General features: G+C 49.2%; 1 protein-coding gene across 3 annotated transcripts in view; it reads right to left on the bottom strand.

Annotated features, from left to right (window-relative positions):
* Positions 1-379: 379 nt before the first annotated feature.
* Positions 380-20,359, bottom strand: part of LOC136592643 (asialoglycoprotein receptor 1-like) — an 84,832-nt gene continuing 64,852 nt past the window's right edge. Inside the window, exons 1-9 of one of the 3 annotated variants that reach the window (XM_066588631.1) lie at positions 17,078-17,188; positions 16,223-16,274; positions 15,363-15,476; positions 7,346-7,441; positions 7,204-7,275; positions 6,421-6,498; positions 5,542-5,690; positions 5,252-5,358; positions 380-904 (exon numbers count right to left, since the gene is read on the bottom strand). In XM_066588631.1, the coding sequence (XP_066444728.1) occupies positions 760-904; positions 5,252-5,358; positions 5,542-5,690; positions 6,421-6,498; positions 7,204-7,275; positions 7,346-7,441; positions 15,363-15,476; positions 16,223-16,271 (810 nt within the window). In that variant the 5' untranslated portion in view covers positions 16,272-16,274; positions 17,078-17,188 and the 3' untranslated portion in view covers positions 380-759. Of the gene's footprint in view, positions 905-5,251; positions 5,359-5,541; positions 5,691-6,420; positions 6,499-7,203; positions 7,276-7,345; positions 7,442-15,362; positions 15,477-16,222; positions 16,275-17,077; positions 17,189-20,359 lie in introns of those variants that run through there. The other 2 variants (XM_066588630.1, XM_066588632.1) reach the window with 2 other exon arrangements.

The following is a 20,359-nucleotide window of genomic DNA, read 5'->3' as shown; positions in this document are numbered from 1 at the left end:
CTTCTTCCCTTTTTTGAAGATAGGGACAACATTTGCCCTTTTCCAATCTTCTGGGACTTCTGTTCTCCAGGAATTGTCACAGATTATGGCGAGTGGTTCAGCAATTACCTCCGCTGCTTCCTTTAGTATCCTAGGATGTAATTCATCTGGACCTTGAGACTTGGATTCATGTAAGTTAGCTAAGTGTTCCCTCACCATCTCTCTGCTTATAGATAGCCTGCATTCTTTTATTCCCCTAATAGCACAGGGAAGATCAGTATCATCATCATTGTACTACCCCACAGAATAAAGTTATCACATCATTTCTGCCGCAGAGTGTGCTACAGAGAAACAACACGTAAACAGCGATACCAAATTAACTCAGGCGAAGCCGGATAAATCAGCTAGTTATCTTATATTGATCAGAACATCACAGTTTATTCTATTACACAAATCATCTGTAATCAGAAGGAGCCTGGTGATTATACTACAGGAAGACATCTTCTTAAGAAATGGTTACTGTAGTGTATTATGAGGTCACCTACAGTACATGGACCTTCACATGGACCTTCCACATGGACCTCCCTGTCCTAATTTGGAAAACATTGACATTTAGAGTCCGTGACTTGCGTTTCCCAGCTTACTTTACTCCCTCAGTCTTCTGTATAGATGTAGTGGCTGCGGCATGTTGAGGCTACATTGAGTTTCATCCGGTAGAAAAGACATAGAGTGATGACAGTCAAGAGTGATATTATTGGGCTAATCAACCTTCAATTCCTCTCACATATTCTTTTCACAGATGTACCGGTACAACCGGGAACAATGGTCGTCATTCCATTCTCCAGATTGATGAAGGTGAGCACAGTCTTCTCCTCCACCAAGTCCATGGCCAAAATACTCATCAGGCTGACCGGGGATCCAAATCCTACCACAGGAAAGGAAATGTCACAATACACAAAGACAATGGGGGCACAACAACACGCTGACACTTGGGGGACGGGATAATGACAGGCTGACACTTGGGGGATGGGATAATGACAGGCTGACACTTGGGGGACGGGATAATGACACGCTGACACTTGGGGGACGGGATAATGACACGCTGACACTTGGGGGACGGGATAATGACACGCTGACACTTGGGGGACAGGATAATGACACGCTGACACTTGGGGGACAGGATAATGACACGCTGACACTTGGGGGACGGGATAATGACAGGCTGACACTTGGGGGACGGGATAATGACACGCTGACACTTGGGGGACGGGATAATGACACGCTGACACTTGGGGATGGGATAATGACACGCTGACACTTGGGGGACGGGATAATGACAGGCTGACACTTGGGGGACGGGATAATGACAGGCTGACACTTGGGGGACGGGATAATGACAGGCTGACACTTGGGGGACGGGATAATGACAGGCTGACACTTGGGGGACGGGATAATGACAGGATGACACTCGGGGGACGGGATAATGACACGCTGACACTTGGGGGACGGGATAATGACACACTGACACTTGGGGGACGGGATAATGACACACTGACACTTGGGGGACGGGATAATGACACGCTGATACTTGGGGGACGGGATAATGACACGCTGACACTTGGGGGACAGGATAATGACACGCTGACACTTGGGGGACGGGATAATGACAGGATGACACTCGGGGGACGGGATAATGACACGCTGACACTTGGGGGACGGGATAATGACACGCTGATACTTGGGGGACGGGATAATGACACGCTGACACTTGGGGGACGGGATAATGACACGCTGACACTTGGGGGACGGGATAATGACACGCTGATACTTGGGGGATGAGATAATGACACGCTGACACTTGGGGGACGGGATAATCACACGCTGACACTTGGGGGATGTGATAATGACACACTGACACTTGAGGAACGAGATAATGACACGCTGAAACTTGGGGGACGGGATAATGACACGCTGACACTTGGGGGACGGGATAATGACACGCTGACACTTGGGGGACAGGATAATGACAGGCTGATACTTGGGGGACAGGATAATGACAGGCTGATACTTGGGGGACGGGATAATGACAGGCTGACACTTGGGGGACGGGATAATGACAGGCTGATACTTGGGGGATGGGATAACGACACGCTGACACTTGGGGGACGGGATAACGACATGCTGATACTTGGGGGACGGGATAATGACACGCTGACACTTGGGGGACGGGATAATGACACGCTGATACTTGGGGGACGGGATAATGACACGCCGACACTTGGGGGACGGGATAATGACACGCTGACACTTGGGGGACGGGATAATGACAGGCTGATACTTGGGGGACGGGATAATGACAGGCTGACACTTGGGGGATGGGATAATGACACGCTGACACTTGGGGGACGGGATAATGACACGCTGATACTTGGGGGATGGGATAATGACACGCTGATACTTGGGGATGGGATAATGACACGCTGATACTTGGGGGACGGGATAATGACACGCTGACACTTGGGGGACAGGATAATGACATGCTGACACTTGGGGGACGGGATAATGACACACTGATACTTGGGGGACGGGATAATGACACGCTGATACTTGGGGGACGGGATAATGACACGCTGACACTTGGGGAACGGGATAATGACAGGCTGACACTTGGGGGACGGGATAATGACAGGCTGACACTTGGGGGACGGGATAATGACACGCTGATACTTGGGGAACGGGATAATGACACGCTGACACTTGGGGGATGGGATAATGACACGCTGATACTTGGGGTACAGGATAATGACAGGCTGATACTTGGGGGACGGGATAATGACACGCTGATACTTGGGGGACAGGATAATGACACGCTGATACTTGGGGGACGGGATAATGACACGCTGACACTTGGGGGACAGGATAATGACACGCTGATACTTGGGGGACGGGATAATGACACGCTGATACTTGGGGGACGGGATAATGACACGCTGATACTTGGGGGACAGGATAATGACACTCTGACACTTGGGGAACGGGATAATGACAGGCTGACACTTGGGGGACGGGATAATGACAGGCTGACACTTGGGGGACGGGATAATGACACGCTGACACTTGGGGGACGGGATAATGACACGCTGACACTTGGGGGACGGGATAATGACACGCTGACACTTGGGGGACAGGATAATGACACACTGACACTTGGGGGATGGGATAATGACACGCTGATACTTGGGGGACGGGATAATGACACGCTGACACTTGGGGGACAGGATAATGACACGCTGACACTTGGGGGATGGGATAATGACACGCTGATACTTGGGGGACGGGATAATGACACGCTGATACTTGGGGGACGGGATAATGACACGCTGACACTTGGGGGACGGGATAATGACCTGCTGACACTTGGGGGACGGGATAATGACACGCTGATACTTGGGGGACGGGATAATGACACGCTGACACTTGGGGGATGGGATAATGACACGCTGATACTTGGGGGACGGGATAATGACACGCTGACACTTGGGGGACGGGATAATGACAGACTGACACTTGGGGATGGGATAATGACACGCTGACACTTGGGGGATGGGATAATGACACACTGATACTTGGGGGGATGGGATAATGACAAGATGACACTCGGGGGACGGGATAATGACACGCTGACACTTGGGGGATGGCATAATGACACGCTGACACTTGGGGGATGGGATAATGACACGCTGACACTTGGGGGGATGGGATAATGGCACGCTGATACTTGGGGGGCGAGATAATGACACGCTGATACTCAGGGGACAGGATGATGACACGCTGACACTTGGGGGGACGGGATAATGACACGCTGACACTTGGGGGGACGGGATAATGACACGCTGACACTTGGGGGACGGGATAATGACACGCTGACACTTGGGGGACAGGATAATGACACGCTGACACTTGGGGGACGGGATAATGACACGCTGACACTTGGGGATGGGATAATGACACGCTGACACTGGGGGGACGGGATGATGACACGCTGATACTTGGGGGACGGGATAATGACACGCTGACACTTGGGGATGGGATAATGACACGCTGATACTTGGGGGACGGGATAATGACACGCTGACACTTGGGGGACGGGATAAGGACAGGCTGACACTTGGGGGATGGGATAATGACACGCTGACACTTGGGGGACGGGATAATGACACGCTGACACTTGGGGGACGGGATAATGACACGCTGACACTTGGGGGACAGGATAATGACACGCTGACACTTGGGGGACGGGATAATGACACGCTGATACTTGGGGGACAGGATAATGACACGCTGACACTTGGGGGACGGGATAATGACACGCTGACACTTGGGGGACGGGATAATTACACGCTGACACTTGGGGGATGGGATAATGACAGGCTGACACTTGGGGGGATGGGATAATGACAGGCTGACACTTGGGGGACAGGATAATGACACGCTGATACTTGGGGGACGGGATAATGACACGCTGATACTTGGGGGACGGGATAATGACATGCTGATACTTGGGGGACGGGATAATGACACACTGACACTTGGGGGACGGGATAATGACACGCTGACACTTGGGGGACGGGATAATGACACGCTGACACTTGGGGGACGGGATAATGACACGCTGACACTTGGGGGACGGGATAATGACAGGCTGACACTTGGGGGACGGGATAATGACACGCTGACACTAGGGGGACGGGATAATGACACGCTGACACTTGGGGGACGGGATAATGACACGCTGATACTTGGGGGACGGGATAATGACACGCTGACACTTGTGGGGACGGGATAATGACAGGCTGACACTTGGGGATGGGATAATGACACGTTGACACTTGGGGGACGGGATGATGACACGCTGACACTTGGGGGACAGGATAATGACACTTTGATTCTTGGGGTACGGGATAATGACAAGCTGACACTTGGGGGGATGGGATAATGACACGCTGACACTTGGGGGACGGGATAATGACAAGCTGACACTTGGGGGGATGGGATAATGACAGGCTGACACTTGGGGGACAGGATAATGACACTTTGATTCTTGGGGGATGGGATAATGACAGGCTGACACTTGGTGGATGGAATAATGACACTTTGATTCTTGGGGTACTATCTCCTGTTCTCTCCTTCTTGACTTGGACTTCCTTGACCGCATATACATCTCCAGTACATATAATTAGCTATTTCATTGCCCTCTTCTATTTCCACTTACTTTGGGGTAGACTCATATTTGGTCCCATCCACCCACTTCCAGTGTCCAGACACGTCCGTCAGTCCGATCCAGGTGAACTTCCCCTTCGATAACCCAAATAAGAAATTCTGTGGAGAGAAGAGAATATTTTTATGGTGTCTTTTTTCTCGGCTCATTGGGTCTGACACTTCACTAGTTTGAGCCGCAGAGGTGATTGATGAAAGGCCCATAGCCCCCTGTGTTGTGTTCTCTCAGGGGCCTCCAGCCCTTCAGCCTCCCTCTACTAAACACCCTCAGACCTCCTCACTGACCTGCTCCTCCACAGTGTTGATGACGACCAAATGGGCTTCTTTGGCCTGACAGATGCCTTTGGCAACAGTCCATGATTTTTGGTCATTGGAGCTAAAGTAGCAGCTGAGTTGATAGTTAATCCAACCAGTTGGACAGACGTCATCAGAACCTTCATAAAGAAGTGAAAATAGAATCAGTGACCCCGGAAAAGAGGACATTACAACTTGAGCATGACGTCATCACCTTGGAATGACATCATGACCTCAATGCAACAGTCAACTATGTTTGCCCCCTGTGTGAAGCTTCCTGTTACAGCCTTCCCATCCGAAGAGATCAGTGGGATCCATGGCCTGGGAATACTGTTACGGATCTATGGATTGTGGATCCACTGGACCAACCAACCAGGCTGAGACCAGAGACCAGTCCTAGAGCAGTTGGCAGCTGACTTCTCAGGTAGAGGGACTGTAGTCAGGACTTCAGAACGAACTCAGATACAGGGATATTGACATAACTGAGAAGGCATAGAGAGAACTCGGGACAGGGAGACGGACTACATACTCATAGACAGACAGAGGCATGACAGATGCCAAACACTCAAAACAGGAGGGAAACCAGCAGACACCGACTAAGGAGCTGGTATATATATATATATATATATATATATATATATATATATATACACACACACACACACACAACAGGCCACGGGGATTGGCCCAGAGGAGCACCACGCCCAGCCACCACAATCTATCACACCTGTGGGGCTGAACTGCTGGGAAAGCATGTAGAACCACAGATCCTAGCAGCATGCTCTAACAGCTCCATTTGGGTGGGGATGTTGATGGGTCATTGTACACCCCATTGTCTACATTAAGGACTGGTTTTATTTTGAAACTCACCGTTATCAAGTTTCCTGATGCGATCGGTCAGTCGACTGATGGCGTTCAGCACTCTCTGCATATCACTCTGCACCTGGCCTGAGACAGCACATATAGCGTATCACCGGAGGAATATCAGTCACTCCCCATGGTCCTAACCTGAGGGTGTAATATTCAATCTATGGGTCACTGACACTGGCGTGGTTGAAGCCAAATGAAGGACAATTGTTGTTGCAGTCTCCGCCATCAGTCGCACATGAATATGAGCTTATACTGGTGTACGATGACTGGACAACCAACAACACTCTGCTGCTCTTCATCAATCCACCGTGGATGGAAGGGAATTTCAAAAACAGATGTTGAAAACTTTTTGAAAGCAGGGGGGCGGGGGGTTGCAGAGGGGAGTGGGGGGAGCCCTCTCTCTCTCTCTCTCCCCCCCACTCCCCACTGCAACCCCCCGCTCACCCACAGCGCAACCGAGTACTTTTCACCCGAGTAGTGAAGTACTCGAAAATCGCGGTGTTCGATTGCGAAATCGCCCTTACCGAGTACGTTCGGTCATCTCTACTGGTGACCTGTACAACCTTCAAAAACAGGTTTGTTGTACTTTCAGGGCCACAACTAGGATCCATGGGGCCCAATAGTCATTTCAAAAAGTATAAGGAGGTTTAGAAGCCACTCAGTGTAGTGAGGCAGCAGAGGCCGTCCACGATGCTCCTGCACCTTTGTGGCCCCGCAGCCTCTGGGAGCCTGCTGGTTTGTTGATTGTGACTTCCTCCCTCACCTGCCGCCCCCTGACTTTACCTACAGAAGTGTCTCCCTGGATGATTGCCACAGCAGCATCTAACTTCTGTAATTTCTCCATCAGCTTGGCTCCTGTGGAAAGAAGACCGGAATAAGACATTCTGCTACTTGTGTCGTCTTCCGCCGCTCATCAACGACTCACCGTCCTGAGACATTTGATCAACTTTCGAGTTCAAGCTTTCACTCATGTTACCAATCTGGAACTCCATGCTACGGTCAACTGGCTTCTCTCCAGGGGCTGTAATGACAAAACCCCCATAATAACAACTGTATACAGCTATGATATATGGCAGTGGGAAGGACTGTGGTGGCCTCACCGGAAGAACCTTGGCATGTGTGTGTAAATATGGAGACCACAGAAGTGGTGGGACCAACGGCACGTATCAACTCCTAGTATGCAGAGGCTGTAATGGCATGCTGAATGCAAGGATTCCCCGAACATGAGACGACCTGTGTGATGACCGACGTTAGAGGTCGTCAGGTTGCCACTTAGGGCTGGTAAAAAAATAATTGCTAGCTGCAAACTCACCAGGCAGCAACCCAACAGGCATTTCAGTCACCCAGCTTGCACCTCTGGAGTGGTGGCAGCAGCTGCAGAGTCTGTGACCGCTGACCTCCCCTTAACACAGCACAGGCAGCAGGGAGAAGTCAGCGGTCACAGCCAAAGCAGCTGCTGCACAGTCCAAAGAATGAGTGCTCACCTCCTCTCCAACGGAAACCAGATTCACTGTTGCATAAGTCCACGGAGCTCCAGACATGTTGGCAGTCCATGACAGTCCAAGCGGCGCTACTAGGCATAAATTCTTACAAAGTCCGGCTCTACATGTGAAAACAGGCTATATTCTTTAAAACAGCAGGCATCGGACTACAGAGGATGCGTTTCCACCAGCGCACCCGTCTTGCTCACATCTAGCAAACCATTGCTTGAAGTGACATTTAAAAGTTCAGCTGATGGCCTTCATTCATTACAGAGATCCTCCCTTCTTCTAGCAGACTCTATAACTGCTGGAGACAATCTGCAGCTCCTACCCAACTCACCTACACATCTGCCTCCTCTGATTCACCTACACAACTCACCTACACATCTGTCTCCTCTGATTCACCTACACAACTCACCTACACATCTGCCTCCTCTGATTCACCTACCCAACTCACCTACATATCTGCCTCCTCTGATTCACCTACCCAACTCACCTACACATCTGCCTCCTCTGATTCACCTACACATCTGCCTCCTCTGATTCACCTACACATCTGTCTCCTCTGATTCACCTACACAACTCACCTACACATCTGTCTCCTCTGATTCACCTACACAACTCACCTACACATCTGCCTCCTCTGATTCACCTACACAACTCACCTACACATCTGTCTCCTCTGATTCACCTACACAGCTCACCTACACATCTGTCTCCTCTGATTCACCTACACAACTCACCTACACATCTGTCTCCTCTGATTCACCTACACAACTCACCTACACATCTGCCTCCTCTGATTCACCTACACAACTCACATACACATCTGCCTCCTCTGATTCACCTACCCAACTCACCTACATATCTGCCTCCTCTGATTCACCTACCCAACTCACCTACACATCTGCCTCCTCTGATTCACCTACACATCTGCCTCCTCTGATTCACCTACACATCTGTCTCCTCTGATTCACCTACACAACTCACCTACACATCTGTCACCTCCGATTCACCTACACATCTGTCTCCTCTGATTCACCTACCCAACTCACATACACATCTGCCTCCTCTGATTCACCTACACAACTCACATACACATCTGCCTCCTCTGATTCACCTACACAACTCACCTACACATCTGTCACCTCCGATTCACCTACACATCTGTCTCCTCTGATTCACCTACCCAACTCACCTACACATCTGTCACCTCCGATTCACCTACACATCTGTCTCCTCTGATTCACCTACCCAACTCACCTACACATCTGCCTCCTCTGATTCACCTACCCAACTCACCTACACATCTGCCTCCTCTGATTCACCTACACATCTGCCTCCTCTGATTCACCTACACATCTGTCTCCTCTGATTCACCTACACAACTCACATACACATCTGTCACCTCCGATTCACCTACACATCTGTCTCCTCTGATTCACCTACCCAACTCACATACACATCTGTCACCTCCGATTCACCTACACATCTGTCTCCTCTGATTCACCTACACAACTCACCTACACATCTGTCTTCTCCGATTTACCTACCCAACTCACCTACACATCTGTCTCCTCTGATTCACCTACACAACTCACCTACACATCTGTCTCCTCTGATTCACCTACCCAACTCATCTACACATCTGTCTCCTCTGATTCACCTACCCAACTCACCTACACATCTGCCTCCTCCGATTCACCTACACAACTCACCTACACATCTGTCTCCTCCGATTCACCTACACAACTCACCTACACATCTGTCTCCTCTGATTCACCTACACAACTCACCTACACATCTGCCTCCTCTGATTCACCTACACATCTGTCTCCTCTGATTCACCTACACATCTGTCTCCTCCGATTCACCTACACATCTGTCTCCTCCTATTCACCTACACAACTCACCTACACATCTGTCTCCTCCGATTCACCTACACATCTGTCTCCTCTGATTCACCTACACAACTCACCTACATATCTGTCTCCTCCGATTCACCTACACAACTCACCTACACATCTGTCTCCTCTGATTCACCTACATATCTGTCTCCTCCGATTCACCTACACAACTCACCTACATATCTGTCTCCTCCGATTCACCTACACAACTCACATACACATCTGTTTCCTCCGATTCACCTACATATCTGTCTCCTCCGATTCACCTACACAACTCACCTACATATCTGTCTCCTCCGATTCACCTACACAACTCACATACACATCTGTCACCTCCGATTCACCTACATATCTGTCTCCTCCGATTCACCTACACAACTCACCTACACATCTGTCTCCTCTGATTCACCTACACATCTGTCACCGCCGATTCACCTACACATCTGTCTCCTCCTATTCACCTACATATCTGTCTCCTCCGATTCACCTACACAACTCACCTACACATCTGTCTCCTCCGATTCACCTACACAACTCACCTACATATCTGTCTCCTCCGATTCACCTACAAAACTCACCTACATATCTGTCTCCTCTGATTCACCTACACATCTGTCTCCTCCGATTCACCTACACAACTCACCTACACATCTGTCTCCTCTGATTCACCTACATATCTGTCTCCTCCGATTCACCTACACAACTCACCTACATATCTGTCTCCTCTGATTCACCTACACAACTCACCTACATATCTGTCTCCTCCGATTCACCTACACAACTCACATACACATCTGTCTCCTCCGATTCACCTACATATCTGTCTCCTCCGATTCACCTACACAACTCACCTACACATCTGTCTCCTCTGATTCACCTACACATCTGTCACCTCCGATTCACCTACGCAACTCACCTACACATCTGTCTCCTCTGATTCACCTACACAACTCACCTACACATCTGCCTCCTCTGATTCACCTACCCAACTCACCTACACATCTGCCTCCTCTGATTCACCTACCCAACTCACCTACATATCTGCCTCCTCTGATTCACCTACCCAACTCACCTACACATCTGCCTCCTCTGATTCACCTACACATCTGCCTCCTCTGATTCACCTACACATCTGTCTCCTCTGATTCACCTACACAACTCACCTACACATCTGTCTCCTCTGATTCACCTACACAACTCACCTACACATCTGCCTCCTCTGATTCACCTACACAACTCACCTACACATCTGTCTCCTCTGATTCACCTACACAGCTCACCTACACATCTGTCTCCTCTGATTCACCTACACAACTCACCTACACATCTGTCTCCTCTGATTCACCTACACAACTCACCTACACATCTGCCTCCTCTGATTCACCTACACAACTCACATACACATCTGCCTCCTCTGATTCACCTACCCAACTCACCTACATATCTGCCTCCTCTGATTCACCTACCCAACTCACCTACACATCTGCCTCCTCTGATTCACCTACACATCTGCCTCCTCTGATTCACCTACACATCTGTCTCCTCTGATTCACCTACACAACTCACCTACACATCTGTCACCTCCGATTCACCTACACATCTGTCTCCTCTGATTCACCTACCCAACTCACATACACATCTGCCTCCTCTGATTCACCTACACAACTCACATACACATCTGCCTCCTCTGATTCACCTACACAACTCACCTACACATCTGTCACCTCCGATTCACCTACACATCTGTCTCCTCTGATTCACCTACCCAACTCACCTACACATCTGTCACCTCCGATTCACCTACACATCTGTCTCCTCTGATTCACCTACCCAACTCACCTACACATCTGCCTCCTCTGATTCACCTACCCAACTCACCTACACATCTGCCTCCTCTGATTCACCTACACATCTGCCTCCTCTGATTCACCTACACATCTGTCTCCTCTGATTCACCTACACAACTCACATACACATCTGTCACCTCCGATTCACCTACACATCTGTCTCCTCTGATTCACCTACCCAACTCACATACACATCTGTCACCTCCGATTCACCTACACATCTGTCTCCTCTGATTCACCTACACAACTCACCTACACATCTGTCTTCTCCGATTTACCTACCCAACTCACCTACACATCTGTCTCCTCTGATTCACCTACACAACTCACCTACACATCTGTCTCCTCTGATTCACCTACCCAACTCATCTACACATCTGTCTCCTCTGATTCACCTACCCAACTCACCTACACATCTGCCTCCTCCGATTCACCTACACAACTCACCTACACATCTGTCTCCTCCGATTCACCTACACAACTCACCTACACATCTGTCTCCTCTGATTCACCTACACAACTCACCTACACATCTGCCTCCTCTGATTCACCTACACATCTGTCTCCTCTGATTCACCTACACATCTGTCTCCTCCGATTCACCTACACATCTGTCTCCTCCTATTCACCTACACAACTCACCTACACATCTGTCTCCTCCGATTCACCTACACATCTGTCTCCTCTGATTCACCTACACAACTCACCTACATATCTGTCTCCTCCGATTCACCTACACAACTCACCTACACATCTGTCTCCTCTGATTCACCTACATATCTGTCTCCTCCGATTCACCTACACAACTCACCTACATATCTGTCTCCTCCGATTCACCTACACAACTCACATACACATCTGTTTCCTCCGATTCACCTACATATCTGTCTCCTCCGATTCACCTACACAACTCACCTACATATCTGTCTCCTCCGATTCACCTACACAACTCACATACACATCTGTCACCTCCGATTCACCTACATATCTGTCTCCTCCGATTCACCTACACAACTCACCTACACATCTGTCTCCTCTGATTCACCTACACATCTGTCACCGCCGATTCACCTACACATCTGTCTCCTCCTATTCACCTACATATCTGTCTCCTCCTATTCACCTACACAACTCACCTACACATCTGTCTCCTCCGATTCACCTACACAACTCACCTACATATCTGTCTCCTCCGATTCACCTACAAAACTCACCTACATATCTGTCTCCTCTGATTCACCTACACATCTGTCTCCTCCGATTCACCTACACAACTCACCTACACATCTGTCTCCTCTGATTCACCTACATATCTGTCTCCTCCGATTCACCTACACAACTCACCTACATATCTGTCTCCTCTGATTCACCTACACAACTCACCTACATATCTGTCTCCTCCGATTCACCTACACAACTCACATACACATCTGTCTCCTCCGATTCACCTACATATCTGTCTCCTCCGATTCACCTACACAACTCACCTACACATCTGTCTCCTCTGATTCACCTACACATCTGTCACCTCCGATTCACCTACGCAACTCACCTACACATCTGTCTCCTCCTATTCACCTACACAACTCACCTACACATCTGTCTCCTCCTATTCACCTACACAACTCACCTACACATCTATCTCCTCCGATTCACCTACGCAACTCACCTATACATCTGTCTCCTCCGATTCACCTACACAACTCACCTAAACATTTGTCTCCTCTGATTCACCTACACATCTGTCACCTCCGATTCACCTACACATCTGTCTCCTCTGATTCACCTACACAACTCACCTACACATCTGTCTCCTCCGATTCACCTACACAACTCACCTACACATCTGTCTCCTCCGATTCACCTACATATCTGTCTCCTCTGATTCACGCAAACAACTCACCTACACATCTGTCTCCTCTGATTCACCTACCCAACTCACCTAAACATCTGTCTCCTCTGATTCACCTACCCAACTCACCTACACATCTGCCTCCTCTGATTCACCTACACATCTGTCTCGTCTGATTCACCTACCCAACTCACCTACACATCTGTCTCCTCCGATTCACCTACACAACTCACCTACATATCTGTCTCCTCCGATTCACCTACACATCTGTCTCCTCTGATTCACCTACCCAACTCACCTACACATCTGTCTCCTCCGATTCACCTACACAACTCACCTACACATCTGCCTCCTCCGATTCACCTACACAACTCACATACACATCTGTCTCCTCCGATTCACCTACATATCTGTCTCCTCTGATTCACGCAAACAACTCACCTACACATCTGTCTCCTCTGATTCACCTACCCAACTCACCTACACATCTGTCTCCTCTGATTCACCTACACAACTCACCTACACATCTGTCTCCTCTGATTCACCTACCCAACTCACCTACACATCTGTCTCCTCTGATTCACCTACACAACTCACCTACACATCTGTCTCCTCTGATTCACCTACACAACTCACCTACACATCTGTCTCCTCTGATTCACCTACACATCTGTCACCTCCGATTCATCTACACAACTCACCTACACATCTGTCTCCTCCGATTCACCTACACAGCTCACCTACACATCTGTCTCCTCTGATTCACCTACACAGCTCACCTACACATCTGTCTCCTCTGATTCACCTACACAGCTCACCTACACATCTGTCTCCTCTGATTCACCTACACAACTCACCTACACATCTGTCTCCTCTGATTCACCTACACAACTCACCTACACATCTGTCCCCTCTGATTCACCTACACATCTGTCACCTCCGATTCATCTACACATCTGTCTCCTCCGATTCACCTACACAGCTCACCTACACATCTGTCTCCTCCGATTCACCTACACAGCTCACCTACACATCTGTCTCCTCTGATTCACCTACACAGCTCACCTACACATCTGTCTCCTCTGATTCACCTACACAACTCACCTACACATCTGCCTCCTCTGATTCACCTACACATCTGTCTCCTCTGATTCACCTACACAGCTCACCTACACATCTGTCTCCTCTGATTCACCTACACAACTCACCTACACATCTGTCTCCTCTGATTCACCTACACATCTGTCTCCTCTGATTCACCTACACAACTCACCTACACATCTGCCTCCTCTGATTCACCTACACATCTGTCTCCTCTGATTCACCTACACAGCTCACCTACACATCTGTCTCCTCCGATTCACCTACACAACTCACCTACACATCTGTCTCCTCTGATTCATCAGCTGGTTTTAGCTGAACTTTTAAATGTCAGTTCAAGCAATGGTTTGCTAGATGCGAGCAAGACGGGTGCGCTGGTGGAAACGCATCCTCTGTAGTCCGATGCCTGCTGTTTTAAAGAATAAATCATTTTTTTTCCACGTAGAGCCGGACTTTGTAAGAATTTATGCTAAGCAGCTGCTGCTGCCCAGAGCTGGGTGCGGGGTGCCTGATACGCCTGTCGGGTTTCTGCTTTGCTAGAACCCAATAAGGGGGGTGACTATTACTACTGGGGACATTTTTACTATTGGGGCCACTAATAGGAGTCATGATTTTTTGGGCAGGCACTATTACTACTGGGACCATCAAGGGGGACACACTTAGTACCGGGGGGCATTTTTACTATTGGGGCCACTAATGGAGGTCATTATTCCTACTGGTACCACTATGGGTGTCATTATAAATGTACACTTACTTCTGAAGACGATAATGATAATGATAATGATGAAGAAGAGCGAGGCGCAGAGGGTGCACAAGCCGTAGAGAAGATGTGAGGATGGCTGAGGGGTCCACAGCTTCATCTTGAGGTCTATGGTACAGAAGGGAGAACATGGTTGCAGTCCTACTCTAGGGACTCAGAGAGGAGCCATACACCCCAACGATTCATTGACTGCTAGCAAGTAGATGGGGCATAACAGCGGGTTCCCTCTGATCCACCCATATTATCTTATCTCACCATGACCCCACCTTGGTGTCTATGGTATAGGGGCTCCTGGCTGCTCTCCTCCCTCCTGGTCCAGAGGTGACTTATAGGCATAACTGAGTATGCCTATTCAAATCCTTGAGTTCCCATCAACATGATAGAAGTTCACAGAGATATTTAACCTGTCAGTCATGGAATCCTGGGTGACAACCAATCTGGCTGCCATTATAGCACCCATGTGGGTTGTCGTTTGCTCTCTCAGACCTTTTTGGGGCGCATTATTGGTCATAGAGGCATATCTGCACCCCAGCCTTTGGGAGGACATCTAGAGGTTGTAGAGCTACTTTAGCTATAAACGCACATCACGGGTCTGGTCTTCCATGACAGCGATAGCGGTCCCCAGCTCCTCAGTCACATTTACCTTCACTGCATAAATGAAGAGTGTGGCAGCATAAATGGTTTGTCTGTCATGGAAGAATAAAGAACATTCGGGATGTCTTGTACCATCTATGCCGCCACGCTCTTCATTTATGCATTGATGTGGTCTTTGATTTGAGCTCCTTTGTGACTGTGCATGATTGCTGGGAGCAGCTACCGGGGGCTGCTGCAGAACTGCTTATTGTCACATTTACCTTCACTGTCAGGCGAGGCTTTCTGCAGGTCTGTGTATTCTATTGGCATCTCCTGAGGGGAAGGGAGAACTAATCGTTACAAGAGAACTTCATTCTGCAACTGATATTCCGTCTCTGGAACAACCCATCCACATTACGGTCACTGTCCTCTACCTTCCCAGATGTGGATGGGTTGTTCCAATGTCCCGTGGAGGGGGGTGCAGCCTGGAGCTCAGCCTCATTAGTGATGGAATGGACCACCAGGATGGACCTCCACATCAGTCACCACCGACTGGGTCTGCTCTACAGGGTCTACACGGAGCAGCTGGATGGCACCATATCAGCAGGTCATAAGGTAATATTCTCCGTATTATAGTCCTCTTGTGCACCAGGATACACAGCGGTACACACCAGCTATTATAATGCATCCTAACCACATGGTGGACCAGTCATCACAACACATCTTACAGCAATCAGACTGCATATGCCTACTAAACTCCATTGGAGGGTCTCACAAGATGGCATCAGAGAAGAGGGTCCACATCTCTTTTAGTAAAGCAGGACGATACCCCGAATACAACACCAGAATGGACCTGAGAGTAAAGGTTGGCCCTTGAGATTCTTGAGGTCTTCCCTGCAGCACACTAGCCTTATAGTTAGCCACAAGAGTGTAAGTGCCGATTCCATCCGCTGCCTCACGGCTGGGTGGAGGAGATCACAACCTTCATGGACATTACATATATTACTGATAATCGGGAACGTGATGTAGTGAGCAACCAAACTACTACAACCAACATCCACCAACTAGCGTCCGCACCTCCCAAGGAGAAGACACGCAGTGCAATCATACACAGCCCAGTGTAATGGGGCACTTACCAAGCCAGACCCCAGGAATAAGAGGTCTTCCACTGGCTGCTCTCCTTCTAAGGTCTGTTGTTCATTGCTTGGAGTATAAGTCGTGCTGCTGCCCTCCCATCACCTCCCCCTGACTCCTCTATCAGGAACTGCTGCATGTGCAGATAGCGGCTTCCTCCCTCTTGCCAGGTCTTCAGAGGAGTTCCTGGTAGAAGTTGCATCAGATTGTGCTGAGGATGGAAGCACCCAAGCTGTACGGTGCAGTAACCTATGGGGTGGCATATCCCCTCATCTTAGACCTCGCTGGTGGCGTGATCCTTTGGTACATGTAGCGTGCCACGCCACAATTTAAGCAATGCCACTTTTAGGCTAAGCCATGTCCTTTGTATCTCCATGCAGTAATAGTGCTTACTAGTGAGCCCTTCATAGTAATAGTATGTCTCTAAACAGTCAGTTTCCAGCTTTACATAGAGACACTGATTACAGTTATCTCTAATGGTTACAGGTGGTGTCATTCTCTCTCCCTTTTCTTCTCTATCCACGCCCAGACCACCACAATGACTTCTCCTGGCTACAACTTGTCTCTTCAGGATTTAACACACAAATTCTTAGCTTCTTGCTTTTTCATCACCTCCCTATGTTTTCTCCACCTCTACACAATCCATAGTGCTTCTGAGAATAAGTACTGCTTTTAGCCACACAGTAAAAGTGCCCTTTTTCTGCCCCTTTCAATAATAATGCTTCATCTTCTGCCCAATAACTAAAAATGCCCCATTTTCTGCCCCCATAAAGAATAATGCCACCTTTTTGCCCCCGTAATAAATAATGTTGCCCTTTCTGCCCCCATTTATTATTAATGCCCATTTTTCTACTGGTTTAAAAAACAAGCCACTCCGGACCGACCCGTCTTCTCTTCTTCCTTCCAGGGTCAGTGCGGGTGTGAGGTACGTGCTCAGACACATGACCAGTGCTAGCCTATCCCTGGCTCTAGGGATTGGCTAGCACTGGTCATGGCACATAACGTGACCATGCTAACCCTGAAAGACAGGGAGGGAAGAAGAGAATGGAGACCAGTCTGGAGCGGCTTGGGGGACCGCAGGTGAGTATATGGAGGTCTTTGTTTTTTAAAGCATTATGGAATTGGGCCTAATTGCTTCTCGTCAGATCTGCGGAATCAGTGGGAACTAATGATTGAGGCCCCCTCAGCCCACTGTAGAGAAGGTAGCTGTTGCAGCCGTCCTGAGGCTCCCGCCTTGCTGTCAGGCCCACCAGGGTTTAGTAGCATTCCTATCTCTCCTGGAGCTGAGAGGTGTGGCAGTGACAAGATTAATGTCAGTCCGCACCTGGTGTTAAGTAGCTCTGCTGCTATTTAAGCAGGGCTAACGGTTACTCCAGTGCTGGTCAATGATTCTCTGCAGTTCCATGTTGGACAGCGATGGAGCAACACAGTGTGGTGGAAGCTCTGCTGGATAAGCGAAGTTCTTTGCTGTTTTGTTTGGTTTTCTTCTCCTTTTGTTTTGCGCTGCAGGTTCCCAGCAAGGAACCAAAAATTGAGCTACCCGACTGTTTTTCTGGGGACAGACAGAAATTCGGATCCTTTAGGGATGCCTGTAAGTTCTACTTTAGACTGCGTCCGGTGTCTTCAGGGGACGACGCCCAGAAGGTGGGCATTGTCATGTCCAGACTGCAGGGGGCGCCGCAGGCATGGGCTTTTTCATTGCCCCCAATATCTGAGGCCTTGGACTCGGTGGATGACTTTTTTGCTGCATTGGGTCTAATATATGACGACCCAGACAAGATATCGGTGGCTGAAGGGAATATCAGTCGTTTACGACAGGGAGACTCCTCTATTGAAGATTATTGTGCTGGGTTTCGACGTTGGGCAGCAGAAACCCAGTGGAATGACCCTGCTTTAAAGAGCCAGTTCCATTGGGGTCTATCCAATAAAATCAAGAATGTACTGGTAGGTTATCCAGTACCCCGCAGTCTAGATGAGGCCATGTCTCTGGTTATCAAAGCTGGGAGACGGATCAGGGAGAGACATCAGGAACTCTCCATAGATTCTGGCTTCTTATCAGCCGATGTGGAGGAGCCCATGCAGTTGGGGTCTCTGGCTGCCAGGGCTAGGAATGGGAACAAAGTACAGTGTAAAGGCCGATGCTTTTCCTGTAACCGCATTGGTCGCATGGCTCAGTGTTGTCCCCGTCATAATTGCCAGCCAGGACTTGATGACCGGGAGATTACTGAGGGGGCCCCTCTAGGCCATCAAATTGCCTGGATATCACCCTCCAGACTGGTGCTTCCTGCTGAGATCCTGTCTGATAGTGTGGGCAGCCCCATAAGAGTCCTTCTGGATTGTGGAGCTAGTATTAATTTAATACATCGGGAGACGGTCAGACGTTTAGGCTTAGAGATGAAGGCTCTGCAGTCTCCCATCCCAGTATCTGCCATTGATGCTGCTCCACTATCGCAGAGAAGTCTGAGGTTTTGTGTGCCTAACGTCCGTTTAAAGATTGGGCTGTTCCACATGGAGATTATAACATTATATGTCATAGAATCCCTCCCTTCGCAAGTAGTCTTGGGGCTGCCTTGGCTATGTCTACACAACCCGGTAGTAGACAAGTTCTTTGCTGTTTTGTTTGGTTTTGTTCTCCTTTTGTTTTGCGCTAGGGCTCCCAGTTAGGGACTGGTCAGTGGCCCAGGTTCGAGTGTGGGCTCACACTTTTCAGCGCGGTTAGTCTGCCGAGTAGGCAGGGTCCCCTCCCGGATTAGGGGACGACAGGGAGAGCATTCCCCTTTAGTTTCTGTTTTCCTTTTGCACAGTTGTGCCTTTGATTTATGTTGTTGTGGTTGCACGTTCGTGAACGCAACAGTAGCTAGGACCCCCCTGAACATAGGGAAACACGGGGCCAGGAGCCGGTGCTCCATTGGCATCAACTACTCACCATTCCAGTCATTTCCGCACGCATATTAGCTTTTTACACCCCGCCTCCACACCATTCACAACCTGATTGCTTGTTTGGATTTACTCATTCATGGTGATTGGTTATTTAGGTAGGCTCGCTTCAACATCCTCCGAAACCCCTTGACTGCATCCTTTCCTTCTCTCTCTCTACTTGGCCGTCCTCCTTCACAGACCTCACCCCACTTCCAAGTGAGCTCCCATACCTCACTCTTACCCTTCCACACTTTCACGTGTCCCACTCTGTTTACCTAATTGGGTCGTGGACAGGAGGGTGAAACTAAGTGCGCAATACTTCTAGAGAACTATACGGGTCTAGCTGTCACCGCTCTGCACCCCTT

Source organism: Eleutherodactylus coqui, unplaced genomic scaffold (genome assembly GCF_035609145.1).
Source record: "Eleutherodactylus coqui strain aEleCoq1 unplaced genomic scaffold, aEleCoq1.hap1 HAP1_SCAFFOLD_135, whole genome shotgun sequence".
Lineage (NCBI taxonomy): Eukaryota > Metazoa > Chordata > Amphibia > Anura > Eleutherodactylidae > Eleutherodactylus > Eleutherodactylus coqui.
This window is presented reverse-complemented; position numbering and strand designations above follow the sequence as displayed.